The following is a 25,708-nucleotide window of genomic DNA, read 5'->3' as shown; positions in this document are numbered from 1 at the left end:
ACCATTTATTTTAAGTTTTTTAAACTCTATTCATCGAGACCTATCTAATGAGTCCAAACACGATATTTCTGCTGTAAGTTTTCGAAGAGTATGTTCATCATCTGATAATACTGGTGCCAGCATGAAGTCAAGGTTAACAGATAACTAATTACTTTTATTTCGTCAAAATCTTTAGATTACGTATAATAAATTCATAATATCGCTACCTATTCAAATCAAAACAAGTATTAGGTACTTCATGTACTAGTATATAAATTCATCAACACACAAGTAAATGATTTTTAAATATATTCAGAGCAAAAAAATCTTTGTGCATTTAAAAAAAATGCCGATACGGATTCACTATTGCGAAATTGTTGAAAAAATATATATCGAGTATAAGTATCTACTACTATCGACGAATACATTTGGCAACAACGCATGGTCTCGGCCGGAACGGCAACATCGCATATTAGAATACAAAGATAGTGATAGAAAGAGAGAGACAGTGGATCAGCAATATCTACGGATCGTGGCTGGATCAACTAAGTGTGCAAGTGTATATAAATATATATATATATACATTTGTCTTTAATTCAAAGGAAATATAAATAATGAACGCATCACATTTAAAACAGTATAAATAGTTAATAATTTAATAATAAGTTAATAGTTTAATAAGTACGTACGTAATATTATCACATGGTAACAGCACGTATTATGGCAAAAATAAACATCGGCTGATTTGAAAAGATTTATTATAGTAATAATAGTAATCTCAGGACAATTCACACAGCTTCATCTAGACCAAAGTTAAGCTAGCTGAAGATTATGTTATGGGTACTGATATAAATACAAAGATTTTTTTTCGTAAATACATATATATTATCTAGACATAGAAAACACCCAGACCGTTACAAACAATCATACTCATGAATACAAATGTTTGCAGCGTGCGAGGAATCGAACCCTCGACTACCAAGCAGGAATCAAAGCAGTGTGCTAGCTAAATCGCTAGATACCGACAACTAGCTGTACATTCGTCCGCGTGGAATTTAACTTTATTTTTCTAAAATAAAAGTAACCTAAGTTACTCCTTATAAATCAGCTACCTGCCAAAAAAAATTACCGTCAAAATCGGTCCAGCCATTTCAGAGATTAGCCGGAACAAACAGACAGACAGACAGACAGACTAAAATTATAAAAATAGTTATTTTGGTATATGTACCTTATATATATTCATATGCATGTAGTAAAAAACGGTTTTTTCAATATTACAAACAGACACTCCAATTTTTATTAAATGTATAGATGTATAGATTATTATTTATTTATTTATTTATTTATTCATCCAAAATAATACAAATTGTGTAGGATAACGTAATAGTAACATTACAGTAAAATTTTGTCAATAACATAATAGCAACTTAAACATTAAATCTCGGTATATCTATAGACTAGCTGGCCCCAGCGACTTCGTCCGCGTGAAATTTTATTTTATTTTTCTAAAATAACAGTAGCGTAAGTTACTCCTTATTACATCAGCTACTTGCCAAAAAAAGTCCCGTCAAAATCGGTCCAGCTATTTCAGAGATTAGCCGGAACAAACAGACAGACAGACAGACTGTACTATGCTATACTATGTATTGATTGATATACCTAAAATAAATATAATATCTGAGGTTTGAACAAAAACTCAAAGGGTAATTTATTTTGAAAAAGTATTTTGAAAATACCTATTTTGCTTTTAGTGTTATAGTACTTTAACTGTTATGTTTTAAGTAACAATGTTTAATTATAATTAATACTACTGCACCAACACTCCGATCGTGCAAAAAAATTTGCTGTTTCATTATTTTTTAGTTCAATTAGTGGTCTACCTAAGTTCTGGGCTATAATCTGACTCCCATGACCTCCATGACGCTCCCCCCTGGATCCGCCGTTGCGTCTTCTCTTTATTCGCTCAGTAACGTTGTTACAAAAGAAAAGTTTCCCATCCAAAAAATAACAAGTATTGAGGTTTGATCTGGAGTCACGTTACTCCAGACTGATTTCTATAAATATTTAGATTAGGTAGACTATTATTTTTGAAATACTAGCTAGACATTATTAAGTTACTGTAGCCATAATGTAGTAGCCCAAACGTGCCAATGAGGAAGCCCTTGGCAAATGCTGCACCCTGATTGGCCCGTTTGAATTGGATCAAGAACTGCTCGTATGCCAAAAAGGTGGATTTGTATAAAATCGTGTATAAATCGCTTAATTATTATTACTCGTCGTGACAGTTGTGGCTCAAAACGGATCAACATTTATATATGGTCATCTGGCATTAGATCAACAAAAGGCCTCCGGATCAACAAGTGAAAAAGGATCAACAAAAAACTACCTATACGGCACGTCTGAGCCACAAAGTGCCCAAGGGGATATTTATATATATATATATATATATATATATATATATAAACCTTCTTCTTGAATAACTGTATCTATTAAAAAACCGTTTCAAAATCCGTAACGTAGTTTAAAGATTTAAGCACACATAGGGACGGACAGACAGCGACAGCGACTTTGTTTTATACTATGTAATAGTGATAATAAGCTAATGTTAGGGAGCTCCGTAACCGTAACCGAATCCGAAATAAAAGTTTCGGATAATATCGGATAGGGGCGAAGCCTAATTGAGACACGTTATGTAACCATTTTATTAAATATTTGTAATATGCTTCTGAAATTCCTTAAAAAATACTATCTGTAACCGAAATTATCCGAAACTAACGGATAATCCGAAAAAAAATCATATCCGCATCCGTATCCGGTGTAATAATCATTCCTATATCCGAAATTTTATATCCATAATGCCCCATTTACACTCAGCCTGAGTGGGCAGGGAAGTGAGCAGCGCGAGAATGTGAAATGAGTGGAAACACTTCCCATGCCATTGTCGCTGCCACTCATGCTGCCAGGCGCTCCCTCGATTGTCGGTTTTTCGTGCGCGAGTCAAAGGACTGGCAGCGCGAGTGGCAGCGTGTTTTTACATTCAGCCCTCTCGCTCAGTTGTCGCCCGGCAATATTTCCGGCAGCGCGAGTGGCAGGGGAAGCAGCTGAATGTAAACGTAGCATGACATCCCTAATAATTAGATATCCAACTTTTATATTATAGTACAAGTGAGAACCCTATATACAAACATTGACTAAAATGAGATACAATTTTAATCATTACCATATGATGACCGGTTTTATATAATGAATATTAAAAAATACATAAAAATGCCCATACATTTGTAAAGATCGTTATTTATTTTAGACAAGTAGAGATTTGTTGTAAATTTAAATATGTTTTTATATGTTTGTTTTAATTATAACACTCGCCAGGTGTGTGTTGGTCACACTCGATAGGGTTCAGTAGGTTTAATTATAATCTAACTGGCTACTCACCCCGGCTTCGTACGGGTGTACATGTATTATACATATAAACCGTCCTCTTGAATCACTATCTATTAAAAAAAGACGCTTCAAAATCCGTTGCGTGGTTTTAAAGGTTTAAGCATGCATATGGTCTACTTGTATTAATATAATATAACATAACCCTTCCTCTTGAATCACTCTATCTATTAAAAAAACTGCTTCAAAATCCGTTGCATGATTTTAAAGGTTTAAGCATGCATATGGTCTACTTGTATTAATATAATATAACATAACCCTTCCTCTTGAATCACTCTATCTATTAAAAAAACTGCTTCAAAATCCGTTGCATGGTTTTAAAGATTTAAGGACACATAGGGACGGACAGACAGCGACAGCGACTTTGTTTTGTACTATGTAATCATAAAGTAATAGTAATAATGTCTCAGGACAATTCTCACAGCGCCATTTAGTCCCACGGTAAGCAGAGCGTGTGTTATGGGTACTAGACAACTGATATAAATATATACATAAATAAATAAGTAATAAATAACCCTGAACAATTAACACAGCGTCATCTAGTCCCACAGTGAGCAGAGCTTGTGTTAAGGGTACTAGACAATTAATATGAATACATAAATACATTGTTTAATAAATACATTATATTATACATAGAAAAATAGAAAACATCCATACCTATACAAACAATCATACTCATGAATAGAAATGTTTGAACCGTGCGGGGAATCGGATAGCGGTGCGCTAAACCGCTACACCACCGAGGCTGTCAAACAAAACAAGACCGCGACAATTTTGACAGCTGTCATAGTCAGGGATAACTCAATCGTGTTCACACGTCAGAGCTAGGTAAATTTATTAATTTAATACTTTATATTTACGTAATTAGGTGTTTTGATTTGTATAATATAATAATTAATTGTATGTTCCGTATGTTCTAGATTTTTTTTTATTATATAAATGAGCCTGATAGACAATAGACACAAAAACTCGTAAAAAAAAAGAAAAATATATACATATGTAGATTTTTACAAGTAGAGAGTAAATGATACTTCATAAATACATAAATTAAAAAAGAGCAAAAAATAAAAGGATGTAAAAGTTAAATATGAAAGACAATCTGTACTACTTCATTACATAGTATAAAACAAAGACGCTGTCGCTGTCTGTCCGTCCCTATGTATGCTTAAATCTTTAAAACTACGCAACGAATTTTGAAGCAGGTTTTTTAATAGATATAGTGATTCAAGAGGAAGGTTTATATATATAATACGTGTACACCCGTGTGAAGCCGGGGCTAGAAGATTAGCTAGTAATATATAAAAATATCATGATGCCCTTTTGTAGTAATGAAACTCCTTCGAAACGGCTTGACCGACTCTTATGTAATTTTGTGTTTATATTAAGTAAGTAAATAGGATGCCCCAATTTAATTGGACAAAACTTTATATTCGGCGTTTTAATAATACAGATAAATAATAATAAATTTCACCCTTCTACCATCAACCCTTATTTTTTTGATTGGGATATTATTTTTTATGGCAAAACAACGTTTGCCGAGTACTAGCAAGTACTAATATAATGTCGCTGAAGATTATTTGTCTTTATTTTAACGCCTTAATCTCAGGAACTATTAATCCGAATTGCAAAATTTTGTGTTGGATATCCCATTTATCAAGCAGGACTATTTAGGTGATAAAAGATCATGCAAGGGTCATTAGGAGCGTAGTGTCAAAAAAGTATTGTCGAAATGGGTAAATGCATTCGTTTCCTCTCTCTCTCTTCTGTGTCGTGTGTGACGCAGATCAGTTGACTACACTCGCGAGCAACCAAATCGACTCAAGCGCTACATCTACATTCAAATATTGTTCTAAATAAAAGTGTACAACATTTTAATAAAAATGATATGTCATTTGAAAGCTTGAAACTTGAGCTTTTATTAGAGGTCATCATTATTAATATCCGTGAATGCTTTTTTTTATTATTGGTGTCTGAACTTAAATGGTGGAAAAATGGGATTTTGGAATTGACACAAATAAAGCACGTTTCTTTCTTAAGAAGTATAAAATTTATTGGTTCAGTATTTGGTATTGCCCCCTAGCCCTAATTACAGCCCGTAGTCGGTTCTTCATTGACCTTATTAATTTGAAATGTTCTAAAAAGTATAAAATGGCCAAGCTGTCTATAGCATAGATTATGTTTGGATCCGTAGATAAGGACCGAAAATGCAAGGTTTCATTGTATACTGAATCCCAAAAAGATTATTGTTTACAAAGTAAACCTTATTAATATTCATATGTATATATAAATCCATCGCTATTAGATTCATTGACATAAGCAAGTGTACTTGAAATGGATATATGATTAGTTCATCACAAACACTGATTGTCATAACTCGTGCAATATGGCGTACACTACTGTAAAGTTACACTTACTCCTTACGTGTGCCTATTTTGGTCTATTAGAAACAACCCCACCTGTAGCATCGCAGAAAGTGCATCCGAATTCACTGAACTCTGAACCCTATTATGTTGACAATACCGCCGAAATCATCAAGCCATACGGTATTCTAAGTTTGGATGGCACAAATGCAGTCGCTAACGCTACTCATGACAACTTGAAGTTCAAATTGTGGGAGAACATCCACAGGGAATATGTAGAGGCCTTGAAGAACGAAGACGTGGATCTCAGTATCGAAGAACTTATCGGGAAGTATGAATATCCGTTTGAAGAACACGAAGTGGTCACAGAAGATGGTTACATATTGAATTTGTTCAGGATACCAGGCAACGGATCGGTTGTATTTGTGATGCATGGACTCTTTGGAAGTGCTGATGATTTTATAGTCACAGGACCAGACAGCGGTTTGGCATATCTCTTATCCAAAGATGGTTACGACGTCTGGCTGGGCAACGCTAGAGGGAATAAACATTCGCATCGGCACATCAGTCTCGATCCCTCTGAGCCTATATTTTGGGAGTTCTCCTGGCACGAAATCGGTTACTACGATCTGCCTGCAATGATTGACTATACTCTTAACATTACGAATAAGAAATCACTGTATTATATTGGCCATTCTCAGGGGACGACATCCTTCTTCGTTATGAGCTCTCTAAAACCGGAATACAATAAAAAAATTGACCACATGATGGCACTAGCACCTAGCGCTTATATGGAACACGCTAAGTCTTCCTTCTTGCGTCTATTAAGCCCCATGAGCAATTTCTTACAAACGCTCTTATATAGTTATGGCTTTTATGAGTTATTTCCGTATAGCCCCATCATGCGTATGGTTAAAAGTGTCATGTGTGATTCGGGTCCACTATCAGGTATCTTATGCAATGAAGTTATGATGTACTTTGGAGGCTACAATTTCGCAGAGCTCAACGCAACGAATTTAGCTGTGATATTAGGCCATGTGCCTTCCGGGGCAGCAGTTAAGCAAGTCATTCATTACTTACAAGCGATCGTGTCAAAGAAGTTTCGTCAGTTCGATCACGGAGCTGATGCGAATATGAAGAAGTACGGGAGGGAGACACCCCCGAGTTATCCTCTGAAGAAGGTGACAGCGTCAGTCTCGTTGTTTCATAGCGATAATGACGTACTTTCAGCAACTCCCGATGTTTACAAGTTGCGAAGGAAGTTGAGCAATTGTATAGACGTGAAGTTACCCAGTAAATACAGTTTTAGCCATTTGGATATTATATGGGGAAAAGATTTCAAAAGTGTTATATATAGTAGGATAATAAAATTGTTGAGGACTTTTGCTTAAACTTACTTTTTTTTCATTAGATTTCAATTCATCTGTCCATTTCACTTCATAATTTTTGTATCTAAACAATTTTAATTAGTAAGCTTTGTTCAAGTTTAACTGCCGGTATCAAACCACTTAGCATGAGGCGAAACTTCGTTTCCATTTGTGTTCTACCAAATATACAGCGGACTGTTTTCCGAGGAATTGTTCGAGATAATGCGTACGGCTACCTTTTACCATCGCCATCGACAGGAATTTCATCTCCTCACGCTAGAACCTGGTCTCGGACAGTGCGGTTTCAAGAATTAAGGTATATTAAGGTGTCTTCAGAGTCGACAACGCGCACGTGACACCCTTGGGTTCTCAGGCGTCCATAGCCTATGGTAACTATTTACAATCACATGGGCCGTATGCCTGTTTGCCACCATCGTAGTCTAATAAAAAACTATATCGGTATATAGAGGTTCAGCTCATTGTCTTCTTTTCAACGATCGCTTGTATTATTCTCGCACATACAGACATTTGTATTCACGAGTATGATTGTTTGTATCGGTCTGGGTATTTTCTATGTATAATATGTATGTGTTTACATAAAGAGATGTATCTATGTGTTTATATCAGTTGTCTAGTAGTAGTATTATTTATTGCTTAGTGCAGTTAGACATTGTTTTTGTAAAACGTAAGACAAAATTTTTTAGGCTAGTTTTTGTAAAAATAGTCGTTATTGGGTACCTCAGTACCTTGTTAGTAACGGGAAATAGTGTCCCCAATGCTAGCAATAAACCATGGTAAGTCGACCTCCACGCTATCCTCCCTGGAAACCATCGTGGCTAATTCCTAGTGAATTCGTCACGATGGGCTAACGGATCTGACCTCACGCATGTATGAAGTTGTTCAGTCTGATATTTGGCAGTGAAATTATAAGATAAGAATCATAATATCTTAGACCTCCAGAATGGCAATTATGATATGCATCAAATGATAACATTACAATTTTTGTCTGTCTGTCTGTTCTGGCTGATCTCTGAAATGGCTAGACCGATTTTGACGGGACTTTTTTTGGCAGGTAGCTGATGTAATAAGCAGTAACTTAGGCTACTTTTATTTTAGAAAAATATAATAGTTAATAATAATAATATATACTAATTTTATAAAGCTGAAGAGTTTGTTTGTTTGAACATGCTAATGCTCAGGGATTACTTGGTTTCAAAATTGAAAAATTTTTCAATTCATAGTCCATTCGTCGAGGAAGGCTTTAAGCTATATAACATTACGCTACGACCAATTCGAGCGAGCATCAGTGAAAAATATTGCAAAAGTTGTGGAAATGAATGGACAAACAACGTGACACGTAATTTTTTTATATAAACAAATAGAGACGGAATGCAGAATGCTAATTTATTTCTTTAATTATGCATGAAAATACATCGATAAAAAACAGTACACTTTCTTCTTTCTTGAGTTTCTTGTCAGTTCTTCTCATATCGAAATCATTCCGAACTGACGGTACATTTGACATGTCATAAGAGTCTGTAATAGACCTACACGAATAAAGATATTTTGAATTTATAACACACTTCCATGTATTTGACACACACACCCATATATAATCTTATATCCATTGTTAAAGTCTGTGGTCAAATTGAGAATAGATTAATATTGTCTTTAATATTATTTGTATATAGTTTTAATGAATGTTAAAATAATTATGGTCGAATTACGACCACTGTCTAACTTGGCTACTTTTCATGTACGAAATATACTGTAGCCTTCGCAAGTTCTAAACATGTTACTTGTCGATTCCAATTTTATTATTAGTAGGAACTAGCCATCGAAAGTAATAATTGGTATATGAGAACTAGCCAAGTCAGACCTTAGGCTACAGTATATTATCCTAAGTTATAAAAAGAGAATTCATATTTTATAAATACATGTTGACAGACCATTGAACTTGGCACCCATTTAGATCTCACCTCTTTTGTCGTTGAAGTCAACAATCAAGGCATATATCATAATATTGAACTCGGCTATTATTTCACATTTATGTTTTTGATGGGATTTGAAGTTTACTAATTATCGACACTGATGTGAAGGGGTTAACGTAAATTGGTCATGATTGACGTTTTCATATAATATTACTTATGTCCAGTACAAGATGACCTATTTGGTACACGACTACACACGGTGCTGCTTGCCAGTTCTCTTACTTGAACTCGGCTTTGACACGCCACCGCGTGTCTAGATGTAAATTTCATACAATATCTTGCCTCTTAATAATATTAGTGTCAGTCGAAACTTTGTTTGGATACAAAAAGTTCTAGCACCAAAATATAGACTTAATTTTTCGGGATCCGCAGCAAACGTTTACATATTGTGCGGAACCTTCTGACTGACTGACACTGGTCATCCGCACCTTCCTTTTTTTAACTTGGGATAGTTCTCATGGAGGATCGCCCGCCCCGGGGGAGGTAGACGGGTACTACCAGACTCTTACCGGCTAGAAAGTTAGTGTTTCTTCTCGTCCTTTTGTCAGAGTTGCGGGCAATCTTCCGCAATATCCGCGCCTCCCTAGGGGGTGAAGCATGGGGTCTCGGGCCAAATCCCTTTAACCCGATAACAACCCTGATAGCTGGATTTAGGGTGGCTTACTTAAAAAGTAACAGAAATACAATTAAACTTAATCTAACTTGAGAAGTTCCATATTTGGGGCCTAATTCTGAACGGTTTTTTTGTTTATTTAATGCACATAAATGAACTGTAGGCGGACTTAGCATTTTGTGGCTTTATCTACCAGTGAACTATGAGAGAAGATAAAGGTTTATTGAAGATATATTTTTTATCTAGTTTTATTTTTAATTTCGGAACCTTTGATGTGCCAGTCCGTATCACACTTGGCCGGGTTTTTTCCTAGTCACTCCTGAGGCCACATCACCGCATCTTCACACACCCTCGTCTTTGCTTTTATTTTTTACTATGCAATGATTTTTATCTAGTTTGTTTTTTTATTTCGGAGCTTCGGAACCCTCTATTTTGAGGCCGTAACACACTTGGCCGGTTTTTTTCCGAGTCACTCCTGAATCCACGTCACCGCATCATCACGCACTGCTGAAGTGACAGCTGTCATTCGCAGTGAGGCGTGTCACCTTGATGATTCTAATGTCTACACTCCTCGCGTTAAAATATGCTGCAACTTCTAATATATATATAACTAGCTGTATACCGCAACTTCGTCCGCGTGGAATTTACCTTTATTTTTCTAAAATAAAAGTAGCCTAAGTTACTCCTTATTACATCAGCTACCTGACATTAAAAGTCCCGTCGAAATCGACCCAGCCATTTCAGAGATTAGCCGGAACAAACAGACAGACAGAAAGACAGACAAAAAATGTTAAAAATGTTATTTTGGTGTTGTACCGTATTTATATATGCATGTAGTAAAATACGGTTATTTCAATATTACAAACAGACACTCCCAATTTTATTTATATGTATAAATAATAATAATCTCAGGACAATTCACACAGCGCCATCCAGACCCAAGTTTAGCCAGCTAAAGCTTGTGACAACAACTGATACAAATACATAGATATAGTTTTGTTTCGTAAAAACATAGATAATATACATAGAAAACACCCAGACCGATACAAACAATCATACTCATGAATACAAATGTATCGAATCGGAATGGAACCCGCGGTAATTAGAAGTAAAGCTTTGTGCTAAACCTACACTATTGAGGCTGTTAAAACTGTAAAGTAACAACGTAATTTTTTTTTATTCTCAATTAAATTGACTTTGAATCACACCATGTTACAGCACACAGATCATACACAATATTTATCATTATTTCTCATTCCATCCATTTTTATATTATATTACTGAGTTCCTGTTTATAATTATGTATAGTTAAATAACAATATATAATTGGTTCCCTACATTGTTCTTTTATTTATTAGTATCTAAACCAGGGATTTTAGGGAGCTCCATAACCGCGAGCTCTGTAACCGAAACTGTCGGACATCCGATATAAAAAAATATCTGTAACCGAATCTGTCATGAAAGTTTCGGATAATATCGGATAGGGTCGGAGCCTAATCGAGACGCGCTATGTAACCATTTTTTATTTATTTATTTATAATTGCACATTTTATTAGCTAATTGTGTTTTACACGGCTTATTAGTAACGTGTTCATTCGATGCGGAATCAGGAACTAGACTGATTTTACATTTAATTTAAATAACATAAGATTTACTCCATGTAGCACTCTACCATAACCATAATAAACTTACTAACTATAAAATAAATAGTACAATTATTTCACTTGTATACTCACTACCTACATACTACAATAAACAATTTATTATGTAGCGACACCACATCACAACATATATAACGCTACAGTGGTAAAATAACCACCGCGCTACAGTATCACTTAAAATTTTCTATAATGCACGTTCCACCCACAAGGTTCATAGCAAACGGAATCCTAAAATCATTATATAAATTCTATTATTTTGAAATGATACTCAAATTTTCATTGTTTAAAACCATTATTTTGTTCATACGCCCAATATAGCAGAGCAGTTCTTAAATTAACTAAAATGTAATCACAGTGGAAAAAAACTAGTGTATCTGATGTAACGTGTAGTTGGTTTAAGAACTGATACTAACTGATTATATGATATGCAGTGTTTAACTATATCAAGTTTATATCTCATACTGCTCAGTTCTTGCCATGGACAACTGGATATATTGTTCCAGTCCCTAACACCGTTTTCTCGGAAGATGCCTTATGCAGAGACTCAATCCGCATTAAAGTATGTTCAGCATAATATTGGAGATATCTACAAAGAGGCGGTACACCTTTTCGACAGTATCCCAAATGCACTAGCTAGGACTATGAGCTACGATGGAGTGTTACGTATGAAGGAGTACAATATTTCTCGGGAGCGTATCCGCGAAGCATATATAGCGGGTATGGCCAACGAAGACGTGAAACTCAGTGTTGGAGAACTGATTTTGAAGTATGGACACCCGTTAGAAAGGCACGAGGTAGTTACTGAAGATGGGTATATCTTGACAATGTTCCGGATACCAAAGAAAGGACCGGTCGTGTTCCTAATGCATGGATTGCTGGGAAGCGCTGACGATTACGTGATAGGAGGGCCAGAGGTCAGTTTAGCATACCTCTTAGCAAACGATGGTTACGACGTATGGTTGGGTAACGCTAGAGGGAACAAACATTCGCGTCGGCATATTAGTCTCGATCCCTCTGAACCTATATTCTGGGAGTTCTCCTGGCACGAAATCGGTTACTACGATCTGCCTGCAATGATTGACTATACTCTTAACATTACAAATAAAAAGTCACTGTTTTACGCCGGACATTCTCAAGGCACAACCTCATTCTTCGTTATGGGCTCTCTAAGACCTGAATACAATGATAAGATTGCACTTATGATAGCATTAGCTCCGACTGCTTATATGTCACACATGAAATCACCATTTCCCAGATTGTTAGCTCCCATAAGTTCAATAATAAACATGGTGTTAAAAAGCTATGGTATACACGAATTCTTTCCAGATAGTCCAACCATGCGTACCTTGATAAGCATACTGTGTGATACGGAACAAATGGCCGGAGTTCTGTGTATGTATATTTTAATGATGTTCTCTGGATTGACTTCGGAAGTTAACGTTACAGTTTTACCAGTGATCATGGGGCATGTGCCATCAGGTGGGTCTACCAATCAGGTGCTTCATTACGCTCAGGAGATCATGTCGGGCAAGTTTCGGCAATTCGACCATGGGACTGACGGAAATATGGTAAAGTATGGTAGGAAGACGCCACCCAGTTACCCTTTGGAGAAGATCTCGGCCCCGATTTCGTTGTTCTACAGCGATAACGATCTGTTCTGTCAGCAAGAGGATATATATAAATTGTGCAGTAAATTAAAAAACTGTACGGATATGTATAGGATATCGAATGAATATCAGTTCAATCATTTGGACTTTGTGTGGGCGAAGCATTTCAAGAGTCTGATATACGAACGGATGTTGAAGCAGTTATGGACCTTTACTTAATTACAACAGAATTAAAATGTTTTATAAACTAACTAGCTGTGCAGCCGGTTTCACTCGCGTTAAATTTCAATATAAAACATAGCTTATTGTTACTGGAGCGGGAACACAACTACTATTTTAATAAAAACCAAATACTAGTAAAAATGTGTATTCTTCCCAAAAGGGCTCACAGCGAGGAGAAACAAAACAATATATAATTAGTCAAAAGTGACGTATAAAAAATATAAATTTTATAAAAAGAATGGTAGACAAGCTGCCAGTAACACCTATGTTTTATTCTGATGTATAATTGTAAAATATGTTATTCATCAAAATCCGTTGAGTAGTTTTTGCGTGAAAGAGTAACAAACATACTTAATATTACAATAATAAGATGTTATAAAGAGGAGAGATTTGATTATTTTGTTCATCTTTACATAGTATAAAACAAAGTCCTAGCCGCTGTCTACTCGCTTATATGTTAAACTAGCTGTACCCACGACTTCGTCCGCGTGGAATTTAACTTTATTTTTCTAAAATAAAGGTAGCTTAAGTTACTCCTTGTTACATGAGATACCTGCCAAAAAAAGTCCCGTTAAAATCGGTCCAGCCATTTTAGAGATTAGCCGGAACAAACAGACAGACAGACACACAAAAATTGTAAAATATGTTATTTTAGTGTATGTACCGTATTTATATTCATATACATTTCAACTCGTCGTGTACATGGTCGCTAAAGGTAAATAAATGTAATTTATAGAGTAACTAGCTTTTGTCCGTGGCTTCGCTCGCGTTAATTTATCCCTCGTTATTTCTCCCTCATATCGGTGGAATTTATCAAAATCCTTTCTTAGGAAATGTCTACGTCATAGTAGCTTTATGGATGCAAAGTCTCAGCCCGATCGGTTTAAAATTGACAAAGTTTCATACAAACTTTCATCCCCTATTTTATCTCTTTGGGGGTAGAATTAATCAAAATCCTTTCTTCACTATGTCAGTCACCTTTGAGTTATATATATTTAGACTTGTGGCCCGCCCTGGCTTCACTCGGGTGATCATAATTTTGTTAGTTTTATATTTAGTAGTACAACATTGGCATACAGTACTGTGAAATAATATATCTTTTAAACATTGAAGGATTTTCTTAAATCGAGTGAGCAATTTCAGAGTATCCTTTCCTCATAACAAAATACCAAATTCCATTCTGTCTCTTATATGTTGGTACTAATCTTTAAAGAAGACTAATATTTTAGGAACAACTAAAATTGACATTTGTTTTGTCTGTTGTAGGTCAGAAATGACAAAATGTGTGAAACTTAAAGACCTTAAAAACCACATATGTACCACATTTTTAAGCAATAAATATTCATTTTACAACTCGAAAGCACACCGAACTGTCGATAGATTCAAAATCAAATTCAAAAATCATTTATTCATGTAGGACACATTAGCCGCTTATGAACGAAAAGTTTTTTACATTATAATTATAATTTTTCTCTACCGTCCACTTCAGTATATAGATCCAATTGAGAAGAACTGGCAAGAAACTCTATTTGAATATTTTATTTATTCATTCTTTTTTTGAAAGCCAATTTATTTACAAAGTATATTTATATAGGTGTCTGTGTCTAACATTAAATGAAAATCTCATGCATGACGCTCGTTATTCAAGTAATCGTTTAGTGAGTAATAGGCCTTGCTCAATAAATATGATTTAACAGATTTTGAATTTATTTAAGGGTTATTCCAGTATATTCCATAAAAGACTAATTGACTTTTTCTAAACGTTACTTGGGGACAGCAATTTTGTCAATAGATCTATTATTAATATTGTTGTTATTTGGATTTGACATATCATAAAAGTAACTTTTTTATTATACTCAGGTCTTTAGAAGCCCATCACGAAGAATGTAGTCGTGCCTTGAGAATGTCTATAATAGACCTACCTGAATAAAGATATTTTGAAATATTGATATTTACTATTTGGTTATTTTTATTACAATAACAAATTAATATATTGCTACATATGTTATGTCAGATGCAGTAGATCAGAAACAGAGTCAACAATTAAAGAAATATGATTTTAAAAAAAATTAAGTTATTTACTTCATTTGAGAAAAAAATCAAAACACTACTCATACATATATAAAATAGTCATGTAGGTTTTTTGTTATCGTTTGAAGATGACATGTACTTCATACCACATAAACACATTTCCAAAAATATATAATAAGTTTTAACTTTGTTACGATTTTATTATATGTAAATAAGCTGTCTCGGCAAACGTTGTTTTGCCTTAAAATAAAAAAAAATTAGGGGTGGACTACCCCTAACATTTAGGGGGATGAAAAATAGATGTTGGCCGATTCTCAGACCTACTCAATACGCTCACAAAATTTCATGAGAATCGGTCAAGCCGTGTCGGAGGAGTATGGGAACGAAAACTGTGACACGAGAATTTTATATATAAGATAAGAAAACAATAAATATCCGTAAAACATGGATAATTATTATTCACATCATAAAGCCGAGAATTATTGATGTTTATATTATGTATATATGTAAATTAGAATGTATGGCGAAAATAATAAAAAAATGACTACGTTCCTAATGAGTGGTAGAGTAAAAAAATATGACTATTAAAAAGGCTTTATTAAGTTTATTTGAATAAAGATTATTTCTATTTCTAATGTATGTAAGCGTATTATTTCATGATAGCTAATTCAATTTTGTATTTTAGATAAGTAACTATGTTTGTTTGAAAGAAAATTAATCAAATTTCGTATTGAACAGTCTTAGTGTAGGAATAAACATCTCTGCATAAAAAAATTTTTCAGATTGGGAAAAATTCTTCTTTAGTACAACCATACCAAGCCGGGGCAGCCAACTAGGTTAAAAAATATTTTTTCATTGTAAAATTTGTACTTGTTGTTTCACCCAAAAAGAAAACCTTCCTTACATTTCCATTGTTTAAAAAATATATACAAATACAGTTCATTGGCACATATAAAGCGTTAGGTATGTGAGAAACTGTTTAAATTTTTGTGTAACATCGTCATTTGATCTGTTGGGACCCACCCGAACACCATGTTGTATCATTCATTCTTATTAAATAAGCGGAAAATCGACTTTGTATTACACTGTCTGTGAAAAAACAGCCATATATCAAGGTCAATAAATTTGGGAAGTGATTAGTTCTCTACGGATCTGATACTAAACGCTCGTGTGTAATGGCTTACGTTATAAACTCGTTCTTGTTTGTATTAGCTATATGTGCTTGCCGCGGACAGCTGCTCGATAGGTTCTTCCCATCAGTAGCGTCGTCCGCGCGAGAGCAGACTACATCAATAGCAGGCCAGCCTTTAATTGGGGCAATTGGAAAAACTGCCGGTGATATCTTCGCGGGTACTCTGAATACTTTCAGCCGAATCCCTGTAGCAGTAGCACGAACGATAGGTTACAGAGGATCACCGAGTATTATAAACAACAGAAATTTATTCGGTTCATCCGATCGCATTATCGCCGAATATAAATCAGGCCTGGGAAATGAGGACGCTGTTTTGTCTATCGGAGAACTCATCGTGAAGTATGGATATCCGTTTGAAGAGCACGAGGTGGTTACAGAAGATGGTTACATATTGAAAATGTTCAGGATACCAGGCAATGGATCAGTGGTGTTACTAATGCATGGATTGTTCGGCGGTGCCGATGATTTTGTGATTGCTGGCCAAAAAAGCAGCTTGGCGTATCTTTTAGCGAATGACGGATACGACGTATGGTTGGGTAACGCTAGAGGGAACAAATACTCTCGCCGGCACATCAGTCTTCAACCCTCCGAAGCAGTGTTCTGGGATTTCTCTTGGCACGAAATCGGCAGCTACGACCTGCCAGCCATGATCGATTACAGTCTCCACAAGACCAACAAAAGGTCGTTATATTATATCGGACATTCTCAGGGCACAACTACGTTCTTCGTGATGGGCTCCCAAAGACCTGAGTATAACAAAAAAGTTGCTCTTATGATAGCGCTGTCGCCCAATGCTTACATGACAGAAGTGAAGTCACCATTTGTGAGATTGTTCGCTCCAGGAACACCCCTGATTCACGCGGTTTTGAAAATCTTCGGCGTTTACGAGATTCCGTCGGACAATGTCTTAATGAGAATACTGAGGACTTTGGTATGCGGTCTGGGACCTTTATCAGAGATCTTATGCAACAATGTACTAATGCTCTCCGTCGGGGTTGGTTTTACTGAGTTAAATGCCACGAATTTGCCAGTGATTTTCGGTCATGAGCCTTGCGGTGCTGCTGTGAAACAAGTGGCCCATTATGGCCAAGAGTTCGTATCTGGAGAGTTCCAGCAATACGACTACGGTTCAGAGATGAATTTGCAGAAATACGGCAGTGAGGTGCCCCCAAATTATCCGCTGGAGAGGTTAACGGCTCCAGTTTCGTTGTTTTACAGCGACAGCGACTGGATGGCCGATCCAATCGATGTAGACAAGTTGTACAACAGATTGCCCAACTGTATAGATATACATAAAGTACCAAGTAAACAGTTCAATCATTTAGACTTTATTTGGGCGAAAAATTTTAAAAGTCTAATATATAATAGGGTAGTGAAATTGTTAAGAGCATTTTCCTAATAAAGTTAAGTGATAAAATAAATTGTGGTGTACTATTTTCCTTTTTATTCCCCGACGAAGGAAGAGAGGGCGTTGATAGTGTAATGTTTTTGTAACATCATAGCTCCCAAAGGAATCAACCGATTTTGATAATTTGAAAAATGACATTATTGTTTTTAGCTAGAATCTCTTTTTTTCAAGCGTTTGAAGAACCAATTCGTAGTCTAAGGGAACCCACATTTTTTTTATATCGGAGCTTTGTAATTATATTTTTAATTTCCCTATTTGTCGCCCACTTGTGGAAATTCGACATGTATTCATTGAAAATATAAGTTTAATTACACGGATATTGTGTGAAATGTTATTTCTAATTTAAAGTTTTTTAGACTTTATCATAAAAAATATTATGTTTCTGCATTCCTTCTTCATATAATCTATAATTATGCCATACTAGCTGTACCCGCGACTTCGTCCGCGTGGTGTTATAAGTACTTTATTTTTCTAAAATAAAAGTAGCCTAAGTTACTCCCAATTACATCAGCTACCTGTCTAAAAAAGTCCCGTTAAAATCGGTTCAGCCATTTGAGAGATTAGCCGGAACAAACAGAACGACAGACAGACAGACAAAAATTTTAAAAAGTGTTTTTTTGATGTAAGTGCCGTATTTATATTCATATGCATGCATTAAAAAACGGTTATTTCAATATTACAAACAGACACTCCAATTTTATTTAGATGTATAGATTTCATACAGGTGGTTATGAATGTCCACGTAATGTTTGTAAAAAGGGGTACAAAGTTACAGTTATACGTATTTTATTTTTTTATTTTATTTATTTATTTACTTAAAAAAGAAAACATGTGTACTAATTTACTGAAGAAACGATGATAGTCACAGAAGTATACAACTGTGTTGCGAATATCGACGCCCTTCACCCAGTTTATATAATTCCAAAAAAAAAAACTATATAAATATTATGAATACACAATCAGATATTATAAATGTACAATCAATATTATCTTCTCTTCTTGTGATAGAGTAATAGAATGTGTCACAAATAGATGCATCCACTGAATGCAATGGTTTAGTTGTGTGATAGCAAACGGGAATCGAAATTACGACGAGCCGAGGTTCGAACCTCTATAGGTGCTCCCAGACTGTATCTGTCAGGCAGGAGTAAACCTTTAGTCGCTCTAACCTTCCGCGGGTTTGAAGTGACCTGCAATCGTCGATATTTTCGTACGGTGAAGTTGAAATAAAAAGAAAATGAATATCTCAGGACAATTCACATAGCGCCATCTAGTCGCGTATTAGAGCTTGTGTTATGGGTTCTAAACAATTTTGTAAATACATACACAATATTTATACAAAAAAAAAACCCAGTCAAATACAAATAATCATACTCATGAAATAGAAATAGGGATAATCTTTATTCAAATAAACATAACATAAGCACTTTAGAATAGTCACATTTTTTTTATTCTACCGCTCATTCGGAATGCAGACTCATCACAAGAAGAATGAGCAAGAAACTTGTGTGTTGCTCTTTAAAATATGTATTGTTTTATTTAGACTTACATTAACAAGGATTAGGCATGCGACAATCAACATAGAAACCGCTACGCACTTAATCTCTGTTCAATCAGATAACATTGTCAGCGCTATTTTTAAGTTAATATTTTGTACAAAAACATAATTATAATTTACAAATTCTTCAATTTTATAATAAGCTTTTTTATAAAGAAAATATTTTATAAGATATTTGAATCTTTTTTCTGGCAAAATGAGTACAGATTCTGGCAGTTTGTTGTAAAACCTTCCATAAAATGAATGACTAACTTTCGTCAAACGGCACTTAGGTAATATGAATACAAATGTGCGATGGGAGACCTATCATCGCAAGTAAGGAAGTGTGCTAGATCGCAGAGGCCCTTGATATTTATTAATATAATAATAATAATAATAATAATAATAATCTCACAACAATTCACACAGCGCCATCTAGTCCCAAGGTTAGCTAGCTAAAGCTTGTGTTACGGGTACTAGATAACTGATACAAGTTTTTTTTTTTTTTCGTAAATACATATTATACATAGAAAACACCCAGACCGATACAAACAATCATACTCATGAATACAAATGTTTGTACCGTGCGAGGAATGGAACCCGCGACCTTCGGACGTAAGCGGTGTGCTTACCGTTTTAGACCACCGAGGTCGTCATATGATTTTGATCTCTTATCTATTTATTAATTTAATATAAGATATATAATATTATGTCAATATATATATATATATATATGTATATATACAATTGTTTATATAATAAAACAAAGACAAGATTAACGAATTAACAAAAAAATGACGTTCAATAAAAAAATAAATATATATAAACAAGACGTGACTATCAAAACAATATAAAACAGAAAACCAAAACGGATCAAAACAAAACAACAATAGATGATATGACGTAATCCGCTAAGAAAATTTTGATTAATTTTAACAAAACAAAATACGATGAAAGTTTGTATGAACCTTTCTCAATTTTAAACCGATCGTTGGTGAGACCTTGCATGCATAAATCTACTATGACGTATGGATCCCCTGAAAGGATTTTGATAAATTCCTCCTATAGTGTCCTATATGAATGTGAAGGATGGAGATCAAGACGACGACCAAAAGAAAACGCACCGGTATGGTCGTAGAGTGTTGTAATGACTTATGTCATATAAAACAATATCTTATATATAAAATTCTCGTGTCACAATGTTAGTTACCATACTCCTCCGTAATGGCTTTTGGCAGGTAGCTGATGTAATAAGGAGTAACTTAGGCTACTGTTATTTTAGAAAAAATCTTTTAATTTTCATAAAACTACTCTTTGCCGGGGATCATTTAAAATAGCGGCCTCAAAAACATGGAATGTTCTCCCACCACCTATGCGTGAAGTGAAAACAAAATATACTTTCCGAAAGCATTTTAAAGAACATTTGCTACAAGTTCAAAAAAATAATTGATAATAACGATAAAGGATTCACTAAAGGCGCGTGGGTGGCGACATTTACCTTGGCTGAAACTATTTGCTGGTACCAGAGAGCAAGTGTTATGGATATTTTTATTTTAATACTGCGATACCGTTATTAGAATACGTAAAATGCACCGTACGCATCACTGTGGGTATATGTATATATATTTTTTTATTTTATTTTATTTTTTTTTTTTGGCCCACATTGACTCCGTTTTTTAATGTGTAAATTATTCTTGTATTTCTTATGTTATTACTGTAAAAACGAGTTAATAAAAAAAATTCTATTCTATTCTATTCTAATTCAGAAAAATAAAGTTAAATTATTAACCAGGTCTTAACACGAATATTTTATGGCAAATAAAGGTATTTTTACCTCTCTCGACGTTTCGACCAGGTTTTTTTTTTATGGATGATAATAGAATGGTGCACCCGCCTGCGCTAACGGATTACGCTGGCGGGGCACCAGTGAGGATGATAAGATGAACATGAGGTCAGGTCAGTTAGCACATCGTGATTTCGACTAGGTTGCACTAGCCGTGGTCACGAGCTGACTACTACTGAGTCTTATTATACCTTTATTTGCCATAAAATATTCGTGTTAAGACCTGGTTAATAATTTAAATAATGTATATTAAACACGAAAGTTTAAAAATAACCAAATAAAGTTAAAATCCACGCGGACGAAGTCGCGGGTATAGCTAGTTTTAAATGACTGTTGATTATTTTTTTTTTAATTTTGTGTGAATCTAAATTATGATACCAAAAAGTCTATAAGTCAAAAATAAAAAAGTACCAAACGGATCCATCTGTGTTTACCCATTATGTAATTCGCGTGCGCCCGCGCCGATAGTTTTTAGGGATCCGTATTAAAACATACAGAACGGTACTTTGTTCGATTATCGATGTGACCCATTTCTTTTGTTAAAGTTTGTTTTTCTGTCAAGTAGCTATTTGTTTACTAATGTCAATTTTGATTTCCGAACCGATACGATATTGGAACCTTTAAGAAAAGAGTTTATTACTTCTTAAAAGGGCGACAAGGCATTTGCAACTCATCTGGTCTGGTTTGTCTATAAAAAAATTGCTAGGTGACAGTTTGTGTTCACATAAAATGATTAAATAAAAATCTTACTAATATTTTTTATATATTATAAACAGGAAAATTTGTGAGTATGAAAGTTTGTTACTCTTTCACTCAAAAACTACTCAACGGGTTTTGAGGAAACTTTACAGTATTATAGCTTATAGATCAGAATAATATGATTTATAGAAATATTATTTAAATTGGACGAATTATGATAAATGTCAAGTAAGTGTGAAGAGAGAAGAGAATGAAGTTCGCGGATCAGCTAGTATATAATAATAATATTCATTTATAGTCTTTTTTTTATTTTTTATATATTTTATACGACATAAAAATTTGTAGGCGACGCACTACGTTATCAAAATATTGTTTCTTTTTTTTTTATAAAATTAATTTTATTATTATATGTACGTATATATGCATAAATATACACGATACGTTCGTTCTTTGTCATTTTTTAATAAATATATATGAGGGTGCGCACAATATAATTAAAAAAATCTACCCGTTTTCTACACAATATTGTATATAATAATAATCGCGGTATTGTCACATATAAAATAAGTGCGTGCTCTCAGTTTGCGAAAATAAGTTTGTTTTAGTTCCATCCTTTACAGGTACTATGTTTTTTTTTCATACATTTTATATTCGCGAATGTCCTCGGTGTTATAGTTTAGAGTTACGTTGCGTTAATATTATTATTATTAATAGTAAGAAATAAATTTGTATTTCTAACAAAGCTTCTATTTCTTAGAGTTAGAGTTTAAGTAGAGAAGACATCAATATAGAAGTATGAATTATTTCTACGGAACCATTGATATAGAAACTGACTCGATCATCTTTGTTAGTTGTTTTTAGTATAATAAAGAAATAACAACCTCATTATAATAATAGCGATGTGACGTCATGTTTTTTATCTCTTACAGTTAAACTTTAAGTAAGGACGACAGCAATATACTCACTAAACGGTTGCTTGAATGACGAGCGTGCATGGCAATAGTTGTTCATGCACGGGATTTTCATTTAATGTTAGACACAGACACCTACGTAAATATACATTGTAAATAAAACTGACTTAAAAAAGTAATTTGATTGAGTTTCTTGCCAGTTCTTCTTAATTAGATCTATATACTGTACTGGATTGTAAAAAAAGTATAATATAAAAAAAATTACGTTTATAAGCGGCTAAAATGTCCTACATGAATAAATGAGTTTTGATTTTTTTTAAGAATGATAATGGAATGAGAAAATTATAGACCTTTTTAAGTTTTTGTCTGTCTATCTGTCTGTTTGTTCCGGCTAATCTTTGAAATGGCTGGACCGATTATGACGGGAATTTTATTGACAGGTATTTGATGTAATAAGGAGTAACTTAGGCTACTTTTATTTTACATCAAGTTTTTTTATCTCTCAAAGAATACAGCAATATAGAAAGAAAAATTGTTTACACGGAACTCGTAATACAGAATCCGACTCGACCATCATCAGTATTTAATAATCTTTGTTAGTTGTTTTAGTATAAAAAAGAAATAACAACCTCATTATAATAATAGCGGCATGACGTCATGGTTTTTTTTTTATAAATTCTTTTACCTATTCAACGTGTCTCGTCCATGGTGTTGAATTAACTACGGTCTCACCACAATAGTTGTGCGTTGTCATTTTTAACAGAATAGTCACGTTTCAAAGCCAAAAGTTGCTATTTAATGGCTATATCTATTTCTATAAAAAATCTGTTTCTATAAAAACATTATTAACCTTATATACGTGAAAGTTTGTGAGTATGGATGGATGTTTGTTACTCTTTCACGCAGATACTACTGAATGGATTTTGATGAAACTTTACAGTAATATAGCTTATAGTTATAGCTATAGTATAAAAGAGACGGTAATTCACGGCGGCCCATCGCTTGCAATTATACAAGGCGCAGATCAGGCCGCATATGGAATACTGTTCTTATCTCTGGGCAGGAGCACCACAATACCAGCTACTTCCATTTGACCGCATTCAGAACCGAGCAGCCTTCATTGGTAATCAACGTCTATGTGACAGACTCGACCCATTGGCTTTGCGGCGAGATATTGTATCTCTGTGCATTTTCTACCGCATATATCACGGGGAGTGTTCTGAGGAATTGTTCGGATTAATACCAGCTGCTGAGTTTCACCACCGTACCACCCGCCCGAAACTGAAATACCATCCTGATCATCTGGATGAATGGCGGTCTTCCACAGTGCGGTTTTCTAGAAACTTTTTGCCCCGCAGCAATGGTAGCAGCAATGGTATTTCCGAACCGATACGATATTGAAACCTACAAGAAAAGAGCTTATTCCTTTTTAAAAGGCCGACAACGTACTTGCAATTCCCCTGGTGTTGCGGGTGCTCATGGGCGGCGGTAATCACTTACCATCAGGTGAGCCGCATGGTCGTTTGTCCCCAAAAACTTATACTAAAATTATAATGTAAAAACTTGATGTTTATAAGCGACTAAAATGGTCTACACGAATAAATGATTTTTAAATTTGAATTTGTATGCCCGTACAACATCTTTAAACACGGTAATAATAGTTTCAGTATTAATGAAAGTTTTGTAAAAAAATGTTTTGATGTTCACAACACTACTACTAATTTATATTTTTTTAATAATTTTATTTTCAAAATATTCTTATGCTGTAGGCCGCAACTGGCCTTTACATCTTCACCGGCTGATAACGGGCGAGCGCAGATAGCACTCCAAATCCGTGGAAGGCCTTATGCGGCGGAAGGTCAACTCCTGCCTGACAGATACGAGTTTAGTCTCGAAATATGTGGAAAAAAGGACAATAGTGGCAACAATAATGATTCTGTGTCACGCTGTTTTAGGTTGACTGGAATAGATCTCTTTTACTGATTACTCCTCCTTTGCTAACAAAACTTGTAACATGTATTTGAAATCTTGTATCTAAAAGTGCAATAAAGAATATGACGGCCTCGGTGGTCTAGCGGTTTAGCACACCGCCTTTACTTCCGATGGTCGCGGGTTCGATTCCTCGCACGGCACAAACATTTGTAGTCATGAGTATGTTTGTTTGGTTTGGGTGTTCTCTATGTATAACAAATTAGATATTTCGATTACACACGTACAATTATAAAATACTGGCTACTCGCACGGGTGTACATGTATTATACATATAAACGTTCCTCTTGAATATCTCTATCTATTAAAAAAAACCGCCTCAAAATCCGTTGCGTAGTTTTAAACATTTAAGCATACATAGCGACGGACAGACAGCGATAGCCACTTTGTTTTATACTATGTAATGATATACATACATAAATAAATACATACATACATATATATATACAAAATATAACTCAAAGGTGACTGACATAGTGATCTATCAACGCACAGCCCAAACCACTGGACGGATCGGGCTGAAATTTGGCATGCAGGTAGATGTTATGACGTAGGCATCCGCTAAGAAAGGATTTTGATTAATTCTACCCCCAAAGGGACAAAATAGGGGATGAAAATTTGTATGAAACTTTCTCAATTTTAAACCAATCGGGCTGAGACTTTGCATGCATAAAGCTACTATGACATAGGCATCCCCTAAGAAAGGATTTTGATAAATTCCACCCCTAAGGGGATAAATTAACGCAAGCAAAGCCGCGGACAAAAGCCAGTATAATATAAATACAATGGGGGTTACTAGTTCCCAATATTAACAATCCAATTCCCCACACCAGGGGTGCTACGTGCGCGTTGCCGAC

General features: G+C 34.8%; 2 protein-coding genes across 2 annotated transcripts in view; both read left to right on the top strand.

Annotated features, from left to right (window-relative positions):
- The window catches only part of LOC131849610 (XK-related protein 6), a 38,964-nt gene that overhangs the window by 10,799 nt on the left and 2,457 nt on the right, over positions 1-25,708 (top strand). The window lies entirely within an intron of this gene.
- On the top strand, positions 16,445-17,863 carry LOC131849611 (lipase 3-like). The gene has a single exon (XM_059199720.1). The coding sequence runs from the start codon at positions 16,448-16,450 to the stop codon at positions 17,861-17,863; it is 1,416 nt and encodes a 471-aa protein (XP_059055703.1). The 5' UTR covers positions 16,445-16,447.

The sequence above is a fragment of the Achroia grisella genome, unplaced genomic scaffold (assembly GCF_030625045.1).
Source record: "Achroia grisella isolate CSIRO2021 unplaced genomic scaffold, CSIRO_AGI_Agris_v1 utg660, whole genome shotgun sequence".
In the NCBI taxonomy this organism is placed as follows: Eukaryota; Metazoa; Arthropoda; class Insecta; order Lepidoptera; family Pyralidae; genus Achroia; species Achroia grisella.
The sequence above is the reverse complement of the archived record's forward strand: the minus strand, read 5'-3'. Positions and strand labels throughout refer to the sequence as shown.

Bases quoted from the DNA above. Each gene is read 5' to 3' on its own strand.
- LOC131849611 (XM_059199720.1), top strand. From the start codon at position 16,448: ATGGCTTACGTTATAAACTCGTTCTTGTTTGTATTAGCTATATGTGCT.